The sequence below is a fragment of the Nymphalis io genome, chromosome 16 (assembly GCF_905147045.1).
Source record: "Nymphalis io chromosome 16, ilAglIoxx1.1, whole genome shotgun sequence".
In the NCBI taxonomy this organism is placed as follows: domain Eukaryota; kingdom Metazoa; phylum Arthropoda; class Insecta; order Lepidoptera; family Nymphalidae; genus Nymphalis; species Nymphalis io.
In genome coordinates this window covers 8,717,045-8,740,813 of record NC_065903.1, presented here as the reverse complement: position 1 = coordinate 8,740,813, position 23,769 = coordinate 8,717,045, and the positions used below count along the sequence as shown (strand labels likewise).

At 33.8% G+C, this 23,769-nt stretch overlaps 1 protein-coding gene across 3 annotated transcripts in view; it reads left to right on the top strand.

Moving 5' to 3' along the window:
• The first annotated feature begins 491 nt into the window (after positions 1 to 491).
• Positions 492 to 23,769, top strand: part of LOC126774155 (uncharacterized) — a 33,081-nt gene continuing 9,803 nt past the window's right edge. For 2 of the 3 annotated variants that reach the window (XM_050495515.1, XM_050495513.1), the window contains exons 1-6: positions 492 to 858; positions 18,720 to 18,937; positions 21,358 to 21,604; positions 22,156 to 22,185; positions 23,227 to 23,370; positions 23,574 to 23,745. In XM_050495515.1, coding sequence (XP_050351472.1) covers positions 782 to 858; positions 18,720 to 18,937; positions 21,358 to 21,604; positions 22,156 to 22,185; positions 23,227 to 23,370; positions 23,574 to 23,745 — 888 coding nt within the window. In that variant the 5' untranslated portion in view covers positions 492 to 781. The remainder of the gene's footprint in view (positions 859 to 18,719; positions 18,938 to 21,357; positions 21,605 to 22,155; positions 22,186 to 23,226; positions 23,371 to 23,573; positions 23,746 to 23,769) is intronic. The other variant, XM_050495514.1, reaches the window with a different exon arrangement.

The window sequence follows — 23,769 nt, the reverse complement described above, 5'->3', positions numbered from 1 at the left end:
TCTTAAAAAAAATAGTTAGGTCAACTCCTTTGCATATTCTTCAACGATATAGATTCTCATTTTTTACATAATCATACCTATTAGTTGATTCTTTAATAATAACAAATTACTTAATATTTTTGTTTTATTTTCCGTTTAAACATTTTCTCTCTCTTTCTAGCAAAATATAGTTAAAAAATCACATCCTCTTATTATTAACGTCCTACGTACATATGTCGTACTACCGTTATCGGCGAGTGCGGCAAAGGTTAACGTCGGCAAGCCCGGTGGCGCACGCGGCCGCCCCCTGACCTTTAAAGCCTCCTCCCACGGGAGGTAATCCCTCCGCATTACCACGCGACATATCTCTGAAAGTGTTTCATAGCATCGTCAAGTGCGGATTAGCATTTATTGCGAGCGCACCTGTCTAGGTAGGCAGGCGACGCGCACTACTGCAGGCCGGCTCGACGCCGCGGCACAACGACGCGCGACGGCGCTCCGCGGCGCGCATGCGCACTCGCGCCCACTAAAAAATGAATTCCCGTTTCCCGCACTGTGGGCCGCACGCTCGTCGTTACCGCCGTGTGTCGCTATTTTCGCGGCGATATTCGGACCGCGCCCGGGCCGCGACTGTTTGCGGGGTGTGGTCTTGTGTTGCTGTGCTGTGCCAAAGCCGATGCGGTGAGTTGTGCGGAGAATGCACCCCGTGAGGCCCGTAGGGCTCCGGCCGGTGCGTTCGGGCTGCTAGCGGCCGCGGCATGGCGCGCCGCGCCGCCCGCGCCCGCGCCTTCTCACTCGAACCATGAGCGACCTGCAGGCCACCTTCGAGTTCTCCGTGGAACTTTACAAGTTCTACAATGTCGATCTCTTTCAAAGAGGGTAATTTTGACTTATATACTACTAATATGACACTAACAGCTGAACTACACAGCTTTGCGTGTATAGATATTGATAAGAATCTTATTCACTTTCTAACTTTCAAACAAGATTTTCAGCTTTATATTATTTTTTATTTTTAGAACGGAGCATTTATTAAAAACGGTTTTGATATTTGCAGCTAATCGTATCATTTATTCGTCGAAATATAAAAAAAATATAAAACATTATATTGTATAAATAAAATAATACTAACGTTTTATGGATAATCAAGGTACACTTACTTATTCATTTTTAAGTAACAATTAGTAAACTATTATATCTTAGTATCGCTTCGTTCTCGTTTTAAAATAATATCTTAGAATCTAGAAAATTCACTAGCCTATTTAAATGACAAGTCCAAGCTATACAAAACTTATTCACATATAGTCATAAAATCGTTTTGAGAATCCTGTCTACTTTTCCAAAATAATATCATAGATAACAGTAGTGATGGATAAGTGACGTCAACCTAGTTAGAAGTTACATAATGAAATACGAACATCGTACTAAATACAATACATACCTCGAGATTTTCTAAGGGAAAAAATCAAAATATTCTTTATTTAAGTTCTTATTAGCTAAATCTTTTAAATCCTCGTGTTCTAGAATTTATTTTAATTTATACCGGTTCGGAACTATTTAAATAACCTTGTTACTCTTAGTTTTTATTAAATTATAATTATTATATTAATTGCAAAACCATATAACCATATATAATGTCTACATTAAACATACTACCTACAATTTTTGTTTCGTAATAATTAATCAATGTCAAACATTTATTACACAGGATAGAACACAAACACATAAAATGTATATTCTATAATAATATAAATCATTATACAAAATAACTACTCATAAATAATTTTACATTAATTTAATTATAACTTAAAAAATATACTTAGCACTTTACAGTACTCTATTGCTTATAAAGAGCCCTTCATCTTAACTATCAAAAATTGTCATTTATGAAAAATTCCAATGAATATTCACGAAATACATAAGAATGAAATCAATTTTAAAAATGGTAAGTACGTACGTACACACCTTTACCAAGCAGATTTAAAAAAACTTAAAAATACCCTGCAGAATATAATAAATATTTGGATTTCAATGAAATGTCGAAAATTAATTTTTTTAAAGGTGTCGACTGACTGTGTCATTCATAATGTTTTTGAAAAGTATTTCGACAGAAATATATTCTGCATTTGTAATTTCAAAGACATCATATTGAATGAGTCAACATTTTAATTAAAGTATGTTCGACAGATCTTTTCATTTTATGAATAATCGCTAAATAAAAGAATAAATGAAAAAAATGTGTAGGCACGTACGTATACAACGTCACAGAAGTTATATATGAAAGTCTAAAAAAAACTTTATCCCAAGAATAATTCTAGTATTAACTTTTAACTACTTTTGCTTCGTTGCACTGTTTTCAACAGTTATGACGTCAACTGGCACAACTATGTAGTTCAAATCTATCCGCGAGGGATCGTTCAACTTGTAGCATATTAGTTTTAACGAGATCTTGTTTTACGACATTAATTTAACAAAATCTATATTATCTGCTTTTTTAATAGTTACCAGTAATATAATGTTAATAAAAATATTTTCGAAATTTAAAAGTAATTTTAAATAATATATATTTGAATACCTACCTCGTTGGTCTAGTGGCTATATGTAAGGCCGCAGACTCGGAGGTCCTGGGTTTAATTCCCAGGTCGGGGAAATAAAAAGTTTTATTGGGTTTTTCTGTCATAAAATTCTCAGCAGCAAGCCATGGAGTCTGGAAGTTGGAAGTGTGTACACTCCCGTTTTTCGGAAAGCACGTAAAGCCGTTGGTCCTGCGCCTGAACTCTTTCCGGTCGTGTCGGATTGCCGTCCCATCGGATTATAAAAGTTAGGGAATAGAGAGTGCACCTGTGTTTGCGCAAACACTTGAGCACTATAATATCTCCTGCGCAGTTGGCTAATCTCTCTTGAGATTCGCCACCGTGGCCGAAATCGTTTTGGTGGACCTTATTCATTATTTTAATAAAATTCAAACTGCTCTTTTCCAATTCCAAACAAAATAACTGAATAATTAGACGTAATTATTCATATTAAATAATGATATTTTAAATGACATTGTTATAGTAAAAAATAGCGAAAAATATATAAAATTTTCTTTGCATGAAACCATCAGTCGACAGGGTCCAGTCGATCTATATTAATTATATATATTGTAGTTTTAAATCCACATAAATCACACTTTCAACTGTATAATTTAATTTTAAATTGTAGCATATCTGAAAAAAGTAGGTTTACATTATATACATTTTGATTCAAATATAAGCGGAAATCCAGTGATAATTAAATTATTGACGCCATATGGCTTCGTTTGTGAAAAAAAAATACATTTGCGAATAGATAACAATTTAAAATTAAACAATACTTTTGTTAATTTCAATTTAATTTTATATAATCGAAGTCAAGATGCTTATTAAAAAAATTATCTTTAAATTAGACAGTTTCTCGCAGGCGATCCGCCTTGAGAACTCCAGGCGGACGTGCTCGCGGAGGACGTGCTCTACAGATTCCGGCGAGAAACCGCGGCAGCCGTCTAGGGTTGGCGGAGGTCAGGTGGATCAGAGCTCTAGCCCAGCAAGCCCTGATAGCCCGATGGCAGGAGGACCTGGGGTCCCACGGCGGGCCTAGCGATAGTGGAGGTGGTACGTCCCCACTAGAGCCGCTGGATCAAAAGAAAACGAGGCACGCTCTCATTCTGGTTGAAGCAAAGTACTTACCGGACACGATTGCTTCGGTAAGTACCTGCGCGAGATACCACGGTGGCAAGTGTCACCTTCCTGCCACAAGTGTGGTGCGCCATCCGACACGGCGTGCAACACACCCTGATGGAGTGTACCGCCTGGGGGCCCCAGAGGCATTACCTGGTGGCCGTTGTCGGTGGAGACTTCTCCGGAGTGCTGATCAGAAGTGGTCTTCATTTGTGAAAGTGTGATGTCATATAAGGAGGTCGCGAAGCGGGAGCGGGAAGAGGACGCCACTGCAGATCTGCTCCGCAGACGAAGACTGGGGAGAAGAAAGAGGTGCTCTGGGCACCTTCTCCCCCCGCCGCAAAAGGCGTCGCTGGTACCCGGCTGCTGAATTATGAATGCTGAAAAACCACCGGACATCACGCCAGAATTCTAAATTATATCCTCACCTCCTCTATGCCTGGAAATCCACAACAGCGCGATTTTTAAGACATTTTCTACTTTGCACAACCACTCTGTGGAACCACCTTTCGCCGGTGATTTTTCCAAGCCGAAATGATATTCAAACCTTCAAGAAAAGAGCGTACTCACTTCTTTAAGGCCGGCAACGCACCTGCATGCCCTCAGGTGTTGCAGATATCCATGGGTGGTCAAAGTTACTTGCCATCAGGTAACGTCCTCCTGCACGTTTGCCCCCTCTTGCATAAAAACTAAATTGAAAGTATACTTCATAAAAGAATAACTAAGATAATTTATACCTTTTCTTACACACTACAAACAAGACTTCCTTATTTTCTAACTTTGCTTATGTTGACAATAACATTATCTGTTATAAAAATTGAATTATGATATTATGTGAATGGATTTTCCTACGGTTATAAATAATTCATGGCAGTGAACATAGTTGCTGATGCCAGTTGACAAGCCTTCGGGCACCATTTTATAAGGCTATAGGAAAAATAGTATAAAGGAATCGTTCAAAATAAGATATTGTTCCCTTCTTTATATACAAATATAATTAAATAAATATTAATATTAATAGCGAATTGAGTAGCAATATTCTATAAAAACTTTATTAATCACCCATGAAACGTTGACTCATACTAGTTTGATGCGTGTGTTCTTGAAATATTGTAATTATTATGGTGAAACTCACATATCACTTTCTGACATTCCACAACCGTTTTCTGCGTTGAGCTTCGAGTTTGCTCTTACAGAATAGCCTACAGCTACATTTAACCAATAATATGGTGAATATGAAACATGCAAAAATTACTCGGTTGCTACTGAGAGACACAGCATGTAATTATAATCTCCAGTAATTAAGAGTAATGCTAAAATTCCGGCCAGTTCTCTGTGGGATCCACATTCTATACTCTATCCTTTTGGTTCAATTATTGACATTTCAATTGCTATAAAGTAACATTTATTAATTTTAGTCTTTAAGTCATTTTCGTGTTGTCGGTCAACATTATTCTGTCGTGATAGATATGTGGGCTATACAGTACATCAGTTATAGGTACACCTGTTCCAGAAACCCATGCTAATAATCTTCATTTTGTTTTTTATTTATTTAAATATTCATTATCAAGCATACTTCAATATTTAATTTAATATGAAAAAATAATTCGGGTCCTCTGTTTTCACACATTTTTAAAATCAAGCCAAACGAGGCTCACCTCAAGTGAAATTCAGCGGCCGGGACTAATCCAAACTTTATTTTATATTAATTCTAACTTCGGATCCATTTTCAAATTGTTATAGAAATTTATAAATAATTTCACATGATATTAAAATATCATATTTAAAACGAAATCATCATCATCACTTTTTTTGGCCACTGCTGGCCTCTCCAATGGAACGCCTCTGAGTTCGATCTTCAGCTCTCAATTTCCAGCCACTTTGCGTATACTCCACCATTTTCCGCATAACCCGATTTCTGAAGGTTTCCAATGAGTGAAAAAAAATAATGAAATATGATACGATACAATATTTTTTTTCATATTAAACGTTAATTATTATTAATACCAAACTTTAAAGTAATTTGTAATACCTGCTTAGTCCATTCACACCCTTAATAATATGTATTTATGTGAATGTGTGTTTTTTTGTCACGCTACAACGAAAAAGCAATGGACTTGCAAAACCTAATTAACTATATTTTATTCAACATACAGAAATAAAAGGAAATATATATAATCTTCATCAGATGCGATATTTAACTCGTTAAAACGAATAACAGATAGCAAACTCGTTTATTTATTTCGCCTTTTTCATTTATAATTAAATTAATTAAAGTTTAAAAGTAACCTTTGGTAAAATCGAAACACATTTCATAGCAAGCAAATTCATTTTTATCCCCTGATTTTCGTTGTTTAATTGATTGGACTCGTAGCTCCTAATTGGTTACACCCACCTATTAATCCCCTAACCCCGACATTATAGGTTGCGCTTTAGGTTGCTAGCTCGAGCTAGTTTACATTATTAATACGATAGAAATAACAATTATATTATTTCTATCATATTTTAATAAAATATAATTAGAATAATTTTATAATTCATTATTAAATTGTGAAAATCTTATAGGTAATTTAGACAGACAGACGCGGCGACTTTGTTTCACAATATATAGTGACTATATGTTATTATGTTTTATATATGTGTAGGGTGAACGTATAGAAAAATAAAAAATTAAATAATAGGTCGTATATAAAAATAAAGAGGTTTTGTAGTTCGGCTTGCCAAATGGTATTGACCTTGTCTGTCAACAAACACTTATAATTCAAAAATAAATTTGTAAATTAAGAAATTATTTCTGGAATCGATGTTCACATCTAAATAGCTTTGCCTTGACTTGCTTTAGTAGACGACAACTCTAAAAATAAGAGATTAATTTAAACAACTTTATAATTATATGTATATCGTAATTTAAAATATTAATTTATGTATTTTTTATTTAGGTACACAGATGATATTATTTTATGTTCTTCTTTGTAGACCTTTATTACTATAATAAATAATTAATATGAGAAGGCTTATATAAGCGCGCTGCTCAAATCAGTCAGAATACGTAGGGACGAACACTTGGATATTTACCTTTTTAACCGCTAGGTTAATCTCTATCTACATATGGAGTGCACTAAATTTCAATGTATGAAACCCCTAAAATCATCAAAATGGGCTCAAATTTAGTAAGATATCGTGTCAAAGATTATTCTATACAATTTACTACCTACCCTGTGGACTTGTTTCATTGTTGCCAGCGTTAGCTACAAAAAAATGGTACAGCTTATTTTGTAAGAACAAACTCGAAAATCATCACAGAACATTGTCGACTGACAGAAAGTAATCATTTACTATAATAACAAAATTATGACATTAAAATAGCGTATTCCGCATCAATATAGCGTTTATTGTAAGGTACGAAGTGAATTCATAAGGTGGCATCCCAAGGTGCGTGATACAAGGGACTCTTGATATACTAGCCCGCACCGACGCACCATGCGAAGAGTGAAAGCGCAGGAATGTGCGCTCAAACAAATAAACAAGAGCCGCAGCTGCAGCGATACGTTCTCTTTGACTTTGTATTTTGAAATGACAAAATGGCTTCGAATCTCAAGACCGAATCAGACCATCACGCACGCATGGAATTTGTGCAGTGCGCGTCTGTCTCAGCTTGTCGGCCATGCCTGAATAATCCGCAGAATCATGCACCGTGGAAAGTCACCTTTATACAAGAGCACTACTTACGATTCACCGATGACGGTGACATAATTTATCACATAATAAAATTTGTACTTCATTTATTATGATATTATTTCAAATGAGAATTACAATAAATTATAATGATAACCTTCCTTATTATTAAATTAAGACATAACACATTACATCTAATTATTTCGTACCTAATTAGTTAATTAAGCGAAGTGAGGCGAAAACAGAATGTTCTCGCACAGTTTGCAGCGAGGGGCTATTAGTGAAATGGTTCTATTGACGATGGGTGAGTCATTTTGAACGTGGGGACCGGAAACGGGGAATAGATTGGGCTGTACGACATGGGGTAAACAGGGCTGTGACCCTTGTATTTGATATGAATTCTCTTTTAATATAAATGTGACAAATACAGTCCCTTTTTAAATCGTTAGGAAATGTCAATTATCTTTTCTAATATATAAGGAGATTTTTTTTAGTAACGTCTAACTGAAAAACTACTAAACCAATTACTAAGCCAATACACATAAAACTTATACAAAAAAGTAGTGCGTTTTGGAGGTTTTAGTATATATTATAGATTATTTTAGATTATTGACGTAGCAAGAAAAACAAGCAAAACAAAATAATTTCATATTCTTGTCTATATATACTATTATTATAAAGAGGTAAAGTTTGTGAGGTTGTAGGGGGTAATCTCTGGATCTGCCAAACCTATTTTGAAAATCCGTTTACCAATAGAAAACTACATCATTTGTAAGTGTCATAGGCTATATATTAACCCGAAAAATAAAAAGACTTTTTCGTGGTAGTGGGATTTGCAAAGTTAGTCGGAGAAAAAACGGTCGAATGAAAACGTTTCTTACGAACGCTGCCTTAACGATGACGAGATACATGATTGAGTTCTAGAGAAAAGTTGCTTTATTACCAAGGATATTTTATTTATATAAAATTTGTTTTTTACAGTGTGTTTTGTTTACATAGTTTAAGAGATAATTTAAAATATCTAATACGCGAGACAATTTTATTAATGTTCGGCCAATCGATCACTAGTAAAAACGTTTATCGCCCAACGAAGTGGGCACGGATTTGCTAGTATAAAATAAAATTCGAATATTTTAAATTTTTATCAAAAACCGTTTTAAATAATTTTATCTTCATTCTTCAAAAGTCCGTCAACGGCATTTGCATTCGATTTTCAATTTGAAATATTTTGAGATTTGTTTTCTGCTTCTGATCTGTTAGTGGCGAGATGGGACCAGTGAATATAATAAACACATTATAACTGAAGATCACATGTTTATAAAACAAGCATAATTTTTTTAAGATTCAAGAAAAACATTGAACAATATACCGACACTGATGTGTCGTATAAAATTCTTCCACATATGTTTCAGATTTTTTTTTTCAGCCTTTTGCCGTCTACTGCTGGACGAAAGCAACAAACGCCAACATTTATTATAAATATTTTTAAATATCTTGGTAAAATTGAGTGTTTATATTTTCAATATTATAAATCTTGGATACTCTTCCGCAATATAACTCTGACTTCAATTTACGCGAATTCAATTTACACGGTGGTTCCCCCGCGCATCGAACCTTAATAAATTTAATTTATGAAGCAAAATTGTCAGCGGCACCTGCAATCTAAATTCTCATATTATAATCTTAAAAATATACACTAAACTATATACTAACTAAATATTTTTATTTCCAATTAATAATAATTCTAAAATGGAACGGCTTTAGGTATAATTTATTTAGCGTCAATGTCAAATCAATAATAACAGAAAGAGCGCTAAGCAACATTTATAAGTTTAATTAATTATTAAATTAATTATTGTTAAATTAATTTCGTTACCATAGAAATAATTACATAACATTAACATAACAGATAACATATTATAATTTGAAATATAGACACAAATAAAAGAACTTGTTGGTTGCCTTGAAGAGATTGCTATGTAACATAAGCGATACGATCGCCAAAGTTATATGCTACTCATAATTAGGTTGCAACCATTTTTGTAACTTTTTTAATGATTGTGGTGTAAAATAAAGTATAAAGTTACTTTCTTTAATATATTCAAGTTTTTCCGAAATGTTGTATGTACCTAGGACATTTTTTATATACCCCATTCATATAGAAGAAAGAGGTAAAGCTAAACAATCCTTATCTCTTCTATATAATGCACTATACTTCACTTTTAATGTTAATTATACGAGTCTATTCAATTATAATCTGAATGATCTGCTCGACTTTTTTTTTAGAAAAACCAAAAAAAATTAAAATCGGTTTACAAATTTGTTTATTTTTAAGTATATTTATCAATAAATTATAAGCGCTATATTAGCTGAATATAAAATACTAGCTTTAGAAACATCTTAAAGTGCAATAAATATTTTATTCAGTCAGGTCGAGATGTACTGGTGAGAGCCAGTTTTTAATCAGATCATCAAGCCTTGATAGCGTAGTATCAGCGTTCTAGAGAACTACTGCCAAGATTATAATTTTACGATTCCCTTGAGTTATACGTGCTAACCGTTAACACCAATTATTTTCTTAATGAATAAACACTCATTTCGTCTTCAGACAAATTTTTAGTTCCGTATTAAAGTGTAAGCCAGTTGTTACACACGCATAAGAGGCATAACATCTTAGTTCCCAAGGTTAGTAGCACATTGGCGATGTAAGTGGCCCATATACACGTCCGCCTATCTACTTCATAAAAAAAATAGTATGACGTGTAACACACATAAAAATTTTATGACTATACGGTACTTTTACAATATTTATAGTGTAATGAAAATTCAGCATTGACAATGTTATATCGTGTTTGCTCGAAATGTAATTCTTAAAACGTTTGCTTGTATTGGACTAGCGTACATGTGTTATATCCCTCTTGTCTTCGAATCGGGTTTTACTTCATAATAGAGAATCATGTAGCATACCCCAGATCAGCTAGAAATCTTAACATTTATCTGAAATTAAATTTACTACATCAAACGAATAAAACTCATAATCTTATATAAATACAGTTATAAACGTTGCTTAGCTGCTATTTAGTTGCACACTGATAATTAGTTGAGTTCTCCCTTCTGTCATTATTGATTTGACATTCGAAAAAAGAAGACATCGCATTGTTTGACCCCCGCTAAACAATGTTTATAATTAAGGCTCTTTATTTTCGCTATTTACTTGCTAGTATATGACATGTAATATTTTGATGTTGTTATACCAAGTTGTTTCTTTTACTCGATTTTGGTTACGTAAAGGTTTATATTGCCTATTTAATTTAATTATATATTAACTAATAAACTGACAGCGTAAAAAAGTACAATAAGTAGGTACGTAGAACATTAAAAAATCTTTGACTTGATTTTACATGGGTAAATCTATTTCAAATTTAATTAATTTATTGTTTATTTAAATTTATACAATTATGTATTACATTATATATACAACGGTTGCGTTTGATCAAAAAACATAAAAGAATAAAATATTCTCTATAAAATTAAATAACGAAACAACACCAATTTTTAAATTATTTTAATGTGCACTTATAATATCTCCTGTCGCAGATCACCCACCCATTCAAATATAATATTCTTAAATCAGTCGCTATTGAGACGAGAAGACTTCGGATTAATGCGATAGCGCTTCGTATTAATTATCCTCTTATAATTAAAATAATTTGTTTAATATAAATACGAAGAAAAAACCCAATACTGCCGGTCGTTGTATATAGAAAAGCATAGAGAGGCGTGTAAGGGTAAGAGTAAACGTATGTTACAAAATGTCGGTACATAATTTGTAATAATTTGCATGTCGATAAATACAGCAGATTCACACGAAGTCAACTAAATTTGTACAAATTTGTTTTTATTGCTAGCATTCTTGAAATAATCCGTGGCAAAACTATGAACGTAAATTAAACATATGATTTCTACATCAACCAAATGTTCAGCTACTGCCAGGTGCCAACGAACGCTGGCTCGCCGAACTTTATATATATTAGGCTGGCAACAGAATCGCAATACTTGTCGACATGCGCTCTCAAATATTTAGTTTAGATGTAAAGATAAACGACCTCCAATTTGTTACGAATCAGCTGCTAACAAAAAACAATAGTGAGTTATTTCGATGTATTATACCAATGTATATTCCAATAGATGAATTAGAATTATTGATTATCTTCTTGATAAATAAAAAACTCATTTGTATAATTGTACTTTATGCATTGGTAAATCAGTCATTCGATTTTCGAAAAAAAAGACAGCAATTCTCTTTTTAAGATCCTTATTGAAGCATATAAGTGAGACGACAATAGCCCAAGGGATCAGTATCGAACCTGCGGCTTTTACATCATTAGGCGGCCCATAAAGTATTGACCCAAAGGTTAAAATAAGTAAGATTTTTTGCTTTGTATGTTTGCCCTTCAGTATAAACGTTTTACGTAGATCCTAATTACTCCTACCCGTACAAAGCCACAGCGGGTTAATGTGTGTTATTTAAACGACGGATAAATTCGAAATGATTTATAGGTTACTAATGGATACAATTTTGTAAGATAAAAAAAGATAATGCATAAAAAGTAATAAATTACTGAAAATATTTTATAATCAAATCATACGAAATATATCTGAGCGAAACGTTAAATAATTTATTTAGTTTTTTTTTTATATATATGACGCCGTCTTCGATAGATCAGCGGCACGCCCGTCATCGGTAGGAGCTTCTGGTACAGGCTCCATGGCGTAGGTCTCAGGCAATTAACCACAAAGATACAGTATGATAATTCTTGTACTTTATGTAGGTAATCAGCAATCACAAATTACAAAGTAGTTATATTACAACTATCGGAGTTGCGTGAACCAACGGTCCTGTTTGGAAGGTCCGAACTGTATCGCTCTCTGTAATGAATTGAGCTTCCGCTTAATACATATTACCGCGATACACTTACCGCGACTCACCGCTCTCTAACCATTAAAATGTGACAGTTACCCCTCCAAACGATTCCGATCACGTGACTAATAACATCACGGCATTCACACCCCACCGTTACATTAAAATCAACTGAGTTACTAATTAGTCGTAATCGACGTCATATATAAAGTGACAAATGAATCACAATCGACAGCAAATCAAGAAATATAATATTAAGTCAAGATATTTAAATGATTATTTAGTCTGTCTTCACAATTGAATGTGTGCCAGTAATTACCGAGGGTCATTAAACCCTTCAAAGGAGAAATTAACACTATTAAAATCTATTTATTTATAAAATAATTAGCACCATAAAAAATTGCATACGGGGTCCTTTCATACAGTTAGTTAGCACTAAGGAAGGATTTCAAAAAATTTAACTCCTAAAGTTGTGAGATGAAAATTTGTATGAAAATCCTCCATTTTTTAAGAAAGAGCTATGGAAATTGGTACTTAGCAATTCTAAATTACAAAGCGAACGAAGCCGCGGGTAAAGTGCTAGTTAAATATATTATATTCTTCGTTGATTAATCGTAGTATATATAACACTTAGATCTTAATAAGAAAGCGCTCGTAAAAAGGAACTGAATTTGTGTTAACAATGTGTCTTTGTGGAGTTTTCCCACCTTAATATGTCGAAAACTTCATAGTCAGTGTCAGGAATTTTGATAGATATGCAGAGCAGCTATAGTGGTTTATATATACTTATTAAGTATTTAACTTTTTTTCAGCAATGAAATATTTAATGATTGCTACTTGGTAATTTGAGGAGAAGGTCGTGGAGCTTATTCCACCATGCTGCTCCAATGATGTTGTAAGAACTTGTTTTACTTGGTGGTATAGCTTTGTGCACTTCCATACAGTAACAGCCTGTGAATGTCCCACTGCTGGGCTAAGGCCTCCTCTCCCTTTTTGAGGAGAAGGTTTTATGAGCTTATCACGCTGCTCCAATGCGGGTTATTGGAATACACATGTGGTAGAACTTCAGTGAAATTAGACACATGCAGGTTTCCTCACGATGTTTTCCTTCACCGTCAAGCACGAGATGAATTATAACCACAAATTAAGCACATGAAAATTCAGTGGTGCTTGCCCGGGTTTGAACCTATGATCATCGATTAAGATTCACGCGTTCTTACCACTGGGCCATCTCATGCTTCTCCTCAAAAAAGGAAGAGCAGGACTTAGTGTGTCCTACTGCTGACATTCACAGGCTGTTACTGTACTGTACTATAATGAATTGCATTTATTTTGATATATTGACAAAAAACTTCTTATCGGGGACGAAATAACAATATACAAACCAAAATTATCTTAAATAAATAATTTAAAACATATCGAATTGTTTTTATTTTAATTTCAAGTGGTATTTGGTATTATTCTACAAACATGAAAGCATGAATTAAACATTCATATTGTAATTGTTACACAAACACTCTGAACGTCACAACTCAATTCTTGTCACAAACAATTAAGGAAGTCAAGACTAGCATTCCACTATTGAAAGTACTTTTATATTTATCTGTCGTTGCCACCAAAACAACTACTCCCGGAAGTAATTTACCTGCGACTGGATCGGTGCCAAAACTCTACCATGCAACGGATTATTTATTGCGGCTTGTATGAATCATTTAGTTTCATGTTTATTTGCTTAATGTTATTAGAATCTTGTCTCCGATTGCCTGATTTCAATCATTAAACAAAAAAAAATTGTTTCATAGATAGATAAATGAAGTCATTACCTATATATCTACGAAACTTCTCGATTTAATAATTGTTTGTTTAAAAAACAAAACCGACTTCAAATGAAATTCGTTGGCATAAAGACTCTCATCCCCTATGTTTTCACCCTTAGAGATGATATACAAATTTGAATGGGACCAAACGGAAAGTATACCTTTCCAAAAAAAATTACGGAGTTCTGATGTAACAAACATAAAAAACAACCAAATTGAGAATGTTCTCCGTTATTTGAAGTTGGTTCAAAAAGTTGATATTTAGTATATTTTCGGATTTCATATTAATAAATGAAATCCGAAAATAAGAATGAGATTGTCCTGGATGAGAAATACTAATATGTTAATACAAAACCACATATTTTGAATGATTTAAAGAAATATTTACCAAATTTACGCATTAATTAACTTTTACTTTCGAAAAGAATCATTAATACAATTTAATTTTGTAAACGGTAAAACCGTGATTTATTTTAATACATCCACACTAAATATCTAGTAAAAAGCAATTACAGGTTTATTTTTAATTACCTTCATAGTTTCGACGCATCTTCCACTTCTAAAAACGAAAACGCAAATTTAATAAATAAAAGTATTCTTGCAAAACTTGTTTAAAAATCTGGTTAAACAGAAGCACATGTTACTTTTCTGCATTTACATATTTTGCAGAATATATATATATATTCTGCATTTATATTATAATATATGATATTATTTATATTATAATATATGACGGTGCGTTGATAATTTCAGTGGGAGATTAAGTAGTAATCATAGTTTGCGCATTTTTAATGGTTTGATAATTATTGTTACTTCTGTTATAACAAATTGTGTATGGCAGTTAGTTATTTGTAAGAGAATAATTATTTTAAGAACAAGTAATCCCGAATATGGTAGTGTGTCGTCAAACGTGCTGACACCTAATCATTGACATGTCACCGTCACACGAGGCAGACACTTTCTAACCTGTCGGCTCTCAATCCAAGTTAATCAACCTAACCGTATTATATTTTGTGTAACTTTACTGTGAAATTTAATAGTAGTGTACTGAACAATAAAAACGTGTCTTTATTTTGGATATTCCGCCATTATCACGCCCACCATGGAGGATAACAGCCAAGATAATTTTAAAGGCCCTTCTGATATTCTGACATAATAAGTCTAAGTATATATATATATATATATATATATATATACTTAGACTTATATATATATATATATATAAATAAGTCTTCATCTGTATTTATTGTCACGGTTAGGTTAACTAAATATTAATGTTAAAAAATTGATTGCTTTAATTGATTCAAGACTAATTGTAATTTGTGTCCTTAAAATGCACAAATATACGTACGTGTGTATTTTACTAATACTACTAACTTTTTATTTATTTAACGTAATATACTCATATCTAATTAAAACTAACGTAATTTATAAAACTCATTAAAAACAGTTTATTTATTTGTTTTGATGAAAGGTAACGTCCACGTTTTAAAAAGGCGATAGATGAAAGCGTGGAGTTTTGACATAGCATAACGAGATAATACAAAAAATGTAACGAGGTTTAAGTTCGTTACATTTTTTGATTTGAAAAGAGGGCTTGGTAACTAACTTTTAAGTTGATAGCAAGCCACGAGCGCAATTATACAGAATTAAGGCTCCGAAAATTAAGTCACATTGCCTAACCGTCTTAAATAAATATATTTGAATTTTACCTTTATTTTGTATCTGCCGGGAAGGCAAATGACTACTCCACCTGATGGAAAGTGGTAGTGCAACGACGGCAAATACAGTCGGGAAGAATGTTCTGCACTAGCCGCCCTCGCCTTGCCGGCCCGCAAGATGTCTTCACGTCTCGTTTGAAAGAAACTATATCACTATCACGGTTACATAATTTACAAATCATCTTTACCTTAAAACAATCTATTCAATAATCCAATAAAGCAATATTATTAGCTAATTATGCAAAAAATAATCCAATAATTGAGTAGTTAGTATATATATTTTTATAAATATATATAGTATACATAGTCATAATTGTCATGTGAGAAATATACCTACCGAGGTAACAGTTTTTAGCCATTAACCTTCACGTGAAACGTCGTAATGAATGTAGATATTAATCTAACAGAGATCTGGTCTTATTGATTTTTACTCTGAACCAAAATATAATAAATCTATTGATAATAAATAAATAAAAAAAATTAATATCGAGCCGAGTTGACCCAGTAGCCTGAACACGCCAATCTTAACAAAAGATTTTGAATTCAAATTCGCGCAAGCACTACTGAAATTTCATGTGCTTAACTTGCCTTCCTACGGTAGAGGCAAACCATATTAAGAACCCTATATATATTAGATGTTCCTGCACTCGAGCAGCGTGGTATAATCCTTACTTTTATTATAAATGCGAATGTTTGTCTGTTACACTTTCACGCCTCTAGTAAACCAACCATCATTAACTTTTACATACACGTTGTCGAAAGTATAAAAAAGGACACAGGGTACCACCAGCATAGGGTAACACGTCCTCCCCGTTTTGTCCAGCAGGACTGCAAGCTGTTAGTTTCCTGGTTATTCGTAATATTTTACTACTCTAATGTAATATTGAGCATTTAGTTTCATCCTTAACTTTTTGTTATATAAGCCGGCAAAGCAAATGGCTCCACTCCACCTGATGGTAAGTGGTAGTGGAGTCCAAACGCGACGACGGCTAATACAATTTTGCGTGCCAGGAATTGATACCTACCTCTTTTTGATATCGGCCAAAATTAAATACAGGTTTAATTTTTTTAAAGTACATTTAATAATACAGTAAGAATTCAAATTAATCAGATGTAATTCGTCCATGAAATTTACTACGCGACCCGTGTTTTAATGACTACACAAAATATATATATCTTTAATACGTTAATAGTATCCCAGAAAGGTTATCGACATAACATAGTACACATTTTAATCCATAAAATATATAGGTACTCCATGTAAATATGCATGGCCCCTTTACAGTTATTATTTATATAAAATTCTAAGAATTTGCTAGCGTGTTAATTCCATGAACACTAAAATATCACGTTTGCGACACGTGAGTTCAAACATCGATCGTATTCGAACTGTGTGTCGTAAGCAATGTGCTTATAATTTTATATGTAACTAGTTTCCGCCCTCGGCTTCGCCCACGTGTGAAAAGAGGGGCTAGGCGTTAGGTACCTTATGTATTTTTCACGCCTGACAAAGTCACTTTCACATTAACAATATTAGCAGGGATTATTATTTCGCTCGAACAGGGAAATGTGAAAAGATCAATTTTTTTTTTATTCGGAATTTTGATTTCAACAATACTTTATTAATAACACAAAACCAATAAAATTATTATTATTCGACGGTAAAAAACAACATATATGCAATATTTTTGCATGAAATATTTCTGGCAATAATTGAAATGAATAACTGATTTTCTTAGTTTATCTCTGTATGAACGAACGAATCGTATATGCATTAAAAATATAGAAATATTTTATCATTGGCCCTTCGTTTTTTGGCGATATTTAAATTGATTTATATATGAATTTATTTATTTAATATTATTTTTCTAAAACATAAAGTCCGGTCTTATACTGGTGACAGAAGTACTGGTCCACGTTTCCCTCAGAGAATCTTAATTGAGTTAGATAACCGGGAAATACTGTTGACATTCTTGCCACCATTCTACGCTGTCATTATTAGGTCAGTATCTATTTTTTAAAATTTATAAATACCTACTTACTAACAAATGCCCAACATGCGATGTGAACCCATTCTAAATTTTTTGTATACCTATTATTTTAAACGACTTGCGTTAAAATATCAGTCTTGAACGGTTTAAACGTTGATGTGCAGCGCCATCTAGTGGTTAGTACAAAATATTTGCCAACTTTCATGGTAATCACGGTACCGAAGCTTAATGACCAAATCAAATCAAATAAAAAAACACTCAAATGGGCTTTTACAAGTATTAGCTTAAAAAAATCTTATAGCTATTAGTCAATAGTCATAGATATTATAGATATTAGTCTATAGTCATAGATTGATGGTGTGTACTTAGTATATTATGTCCTGCAATAAATGAATACTTGCTGCAAATTGTGATCGTAAATATTTGAATTGAAACTTATTTGGGGCCAGTAAGAGTATAATTTTATGGCTTAATATAAGCGCAATATTTGTATATGAAACGTTTATTTTTGATAAAAAGTTTCCGTTGCAATTTTACACATGTGTCACGTGTACTATTTACTGGTGGTAGGGCTTTGTGCAAGCTCGTCTGGTTAGGTACCACCCACTCATCAGATATTCTACCGCAAAACAGCAGTACTCGATATTGTTGTGTTCCGGTTTGAAAGGGTGAGTGACCCAGTGTAATTACAGGCACAAGGGACATAAAATCTTAGTTCCCAAGGTTGGTGGCGCATTGGTTATGTAAGCGATGGTTGACATTTCTTACAATGCCAATGTCTAAGGGCGTTGGTGACCACTTACCATCAGGTGGCCCATATTCTCGTCAGCCTTCCTATTCTATAAAAAAAAACTATTAAGGGATAGAAGTTGATTTTTTTTAATATTTGATGTAACGTCTTTAATTTAAATTTACAGACTATACCAAGTACGCGTGGGATTACGCGTGTCACCTAAGGTGCCGGTACACATCGAGGCGACAGTGTCGAGCGGCAATGGCGCCGCAAGGACTGGCAGGCCTGCTGCTAATGCATCTCTCATCGGAGGCCTCGCTGCTTCTCGAGCCTTTCAGATTATGTATAGAAATGAAGAGGTCACACTGAGAGACATCGTACATTTTAGAGCTCATCTACTAGGTGAGGCTTACTAAACATCGACCACAGTCAATTATTCAAATAAAATAAAATCTTTGTACTTAAAATCACAGTAATCAGAGGAGAATTCAATGTAGAACGATTTCAATACGACTCGACTCTATTCTTCACAAAAATAAACCTCTGTTGGATCGTAACTGGGAGCCAATTCTACTAATTTATACATAGGTTTTTCATTTCGATCCAGCTGCGGTTCGACCGAAGTTGTGTTTGTAGAATAAGAAAACGGCTAAACACGTTTCGATTCGATTGCGATGAAATGACAATTTGTTAGTAGAATTATATTACCCCAATACTTATTCAGTCATTCTTCTTTTATATCTTAAATATTTTTACATTTATTAATAACTCCCTATGGTGAGAGCTTGTTTAGAATGTCATTATAAGATTTTTATTTATTCTGTAATATAGTATCCAGGGCATATTCAAAACTCGAAAGTCTATGTTTAAATAAATGATACATTACAAAATTTTATTATATAGGATCGTCTATATTTATAAGGATATTAGTTGTTTGCTAGTGTTTGCCTTCATAGCTTCTTGGATTAGGGCTCAAACATGCACTAAATTTATGCGCTTTCGGTGTTAAACTAACTGAACGTTAAATCTTCAAATTATTATGCAAATATAAACCATTTCTAGTATAGTTTCTATTCGTTGAATCGTTCATCAGACCTATAACATGAATTTCCAGCTAATGCATATTGAACAGAAATAGTTCAAATATTAAATTCCTATTAGAGAGTTGAATGTGAAATACGAGTTTGAGACATTTTAATTCTTACCTATATTAAGAAGATATTAGCAAGAACTTAAAATGAATAATAAACTAGATACTTAACCGTAACCGTAACCGTAACAGCCTGTGAATGTCCCACTGCTGGGCTAAAGGCCTCCTCTCCTCTTTTTGATGAGAAGGTTTGGAGCTTATTCCACCACGCTGCTCCAATGCGGGTTGGTAGAATTCACATGTGGCAGAATTTCAGTGAAATTAGACACATGCAGATTTCCTCACGATGTTTTCCTTCACCGTAAAGCACGAGATGAATTATAATCACAAATTAAGCACATGAAAATTCAGTGGTGCTTGCCCGGGTTTGAACCCACGATCATCGGTTAAGATTCACGCGTTCTTACCACTGGGCCATCTCGGCTTTTTTTACTAGATACTTAAACACATTGAAATATTTATACAAAACATTAAGCGTCTAAGTTATTAAAACTAAAAAAAATAACTCTGAAATATTAAGTGACTAGAGCAGAGAAGTATTACCAAAATAAGAGATTAAACCAGGACGACTTATAAGATCGTTGGAAGTCTGCCAAGACTCTGACCCAGTATGCAGTAAATGTCCTAATTTCTAAGTTTCAATAGTAGAAGATGCTCCTATAGGTCGATACACCGGAGACTAGTTTGAAGTGACGAAAATAATTATGTATATATCGTTATTAATAAATATATATTAAACGTAAACGTAATTAATACATATTAAAAGCCGAGATGGCCCAGTGGTGAACTTTAACCGATGATCGTGGGTTCAAACCCGGGCAAGCACCACTGAATTTTCATGTGCTTAATTTGTGATTATAATCCATCTCGTGCTTTACGGTGAAGAAAAACATCGTGCGGAAACCTGCATGTGTCTAATTTCACTGAAATTCTGCCACATGTGTATTCTACCAACATTGGAGCAGCGTGGTGAAATAAGCTCCAAAACTTCTCCTCAAAAAGGGAGAGGAGGCCTTCAGCCCATCAGTAGGACATTTACAGGTTGTTACGGGATTATGGATATATCGTTAAATTCGAAACACAAAAGTTTGCGTGAGCCAGTGTAATTAAAGGCACTAGAGAAACTACATCATACACCAGAGATATCGTATTAAATAATATCGTCATTCGTTGGCTCCTTATGAAAGTGTTCGTAATTTTATTAACTTACTGTTTTGTATTTAATATATTTTCGATGAATTTTCGTGAAAAATCGGTATACTTAAATCGAACTACATAAATAATTATATAAGTAAATTCCTTTAAATGTCCCAATGATAGGCTTAGAACACTTTTGGATAGAAGGTTTAGGGCTTATTTCATCGCACTGCTCCAATGGCTCCAATAGTAGATTGGTGGCCACACATAACACATGTAGCAAACTTCCATTTGACATACAGCGGGCTTCTTCATGTTTCCCTTCACCGCCGAGCACGAGATCTTAAATAATATTATAAATACAAAAGTGAGTTTGATACGATCATGAAAGTTTTGCATGCACATTGCTAGGGGTACATAAAATGACACCCTCTCCTACAAAGAAGCCAAAACTAACCATCTCGGCTTTAGAACGTAAAACTTTTAAAATAATAACTATTCTTATAAGCTCTCTAAGGTATATTTAAACTTTCAGTTGATAGCCGTAACCTAAAGGAGTCTCTAGAAAGGGCGGAATGGAGTCTCGGTGTCGAGCTATGGTGCAGCGAGGGCGCACAATCGAGTACCCTATCGCCTGTATCCTGTCGCGTCCTGAAGCTGCATTTTCAACCTTCCCAAGGCTTGCACTACCACCTACCAGTGCTGTTCGACTACTTCCACCTATCTGCTGTCTCCGTTACTATCCACGCCAGCTTAGTAGCCTTACATCAGCCTTACATCAAGTAAGTTACATTAGATTTTATGACAATAAATATTAATTATATAGAATAATTAAAATATTTATTATTTTTTTCTCTTCGTCTCTATATATGATCCAAGTGCAATGGTGTACACTAGCACCAAGGGGCACGGGCCCAGGGTGACAGGTCCTGCAGGTTCGACAGTATAGGTGTCTTTCATAATTGTTACCAAACTTACCTAATGAACATCACACAAGTACTCTAAAGCTAATTATTAGTTAGCTTAAATTTTTTCCTTACGTCTTCTTCTTTAAATTTATTGGGCGATTTTTTTGTGTCCGTGGCACCATATCTTAAAAAGTAATAAGATTTCTTTATAGTTATAGTTCGTTATAGTTATATGTATGTGTGTACGTATGCGACGCGTGAAGCGAGTCTCGCATTGCAGTAGAGCACAATGTTAAGTGGATTTCTACTACAATAACTGCACTACCTTGAAGCACACTTTTGACACATATTTTTATAAGATTTGACGCATACTTGATACACTTCTCAGATAAAACAAAATTCATTTGTTACATGTCTTTATTTAGGAAAAGCATCATGCATTACGTACAGAGCTGGTAAGTAGTAGATAGTAATGGCACATTTTTCTTTTTAATTTATATTTATTGTATTAGGTAAGCTAGCAAGTTGGTCACCTGATGGTAAGTGGTAACCATCCTTTAAATCGCCAATGCACCACCAACCATGAGAACTAAGATGTTATGTAACTGATGCCTGCACTCACCTTTCTAGCAGAACCATAATAATACTAAATATAACTGCGGATAGACATATGATAAGTGGGTGGTTCCTACCTAGACCGGCTTACACAAAGCTATACCGCCAAGTAAAACAAGTTCTTATAATATCTTTGTTTATTTATAGTGTAGTAAACCACTTTCATTATTAATTACATTACCTATTTCTACTTATGTTCCTTATAAAGTAGGTACATGCGAAGTTATATTATATTTAGAAATGCTAATGGTAGACAATTTTTAATAACTATAATATAGAGTTATTTATGGAAACATATATATTTTTAAATAGAACAGCATTATAATATTATGATTATCGGTTTCTACATTCTACATTTACGCCTTTAGGGTCCATAATGATCTCGTTGTTATAAGTTTATCAATTCCATCATCACAAGCATCGTGGACTGCAATAAATGATGAGTAATAAGCATTAATAGTTAAGTTGTACAGTGAATGATGAATGAAAAAATTATAATAGTAGTTTAGTAAATTAAATTTACTAGCTTAGGAATATTATGACACAGTAATGTTACCATTTTTAGAAACTAAACAGTAATCATAAGATAGTTTTAAAGTATCATGTCAAATGTGAAAAAAGGTAATTATAATATGTCAATCAATCAATCAATCAACAACCAATCGTTGTCCACTGCTGAACATAGGCATTTCCCAAGGTGCGCCAAAGCTCCCTGTCCTCCGCCTTCCGCATCCAGTTGGTGCCCGCCACCTTCTTAAGGTCGTCGATCCACCTGGCTCCTTAATGGCAGATGCGCCCAAAAAAGGCCCCCAGTTATAATATGTATTCCATTTTAATTACAGCCGTTTTTAATATGAGAACAAAATACTATTTGATTCCAGCACGCCCCGTTCTAGCAAACAATGGGGGAAATTGATGAAAAGTGCGGGATCCAACTTTAACGCTTCGGGAAGCTTAGAGAACATTCTTTTCGGGTCGAGCGGGAAGTGTGCCGGTGGAAACTCTAGTAAAATAGCGCATGCCAGGTACTTTATATATTTATATTATAGTTAGTTAAATTGCGTAACTTATTTCTATGTATTAAAGCAGAGTGGAGTAAGTATATTACTAGAATTCTAAATCTTTGTTTATTATATTGTTTTATTTCTATAATAAAATTACTTGACGTAATTTCCTAGTCTTTACGGGTTGTATAAAGAAATTTACCAAGCATCAAACATATTTTCAGACAAGTTCACGCCGAGGTTTGTGGTATTCTGCTTGGATCCCTTGAAGGCTTGCAGAGCGCATTAAACGTTTGTGGTTCAACCGGTGTGTTACTGACTCCTGAAGAATCGTCGTCAAATTCCATTGTCGGTGAAGTTGCGCAAAAAATAAAAGACTTAAGTGATTTAAGCAAGGTAACATATATAACATTCAATACA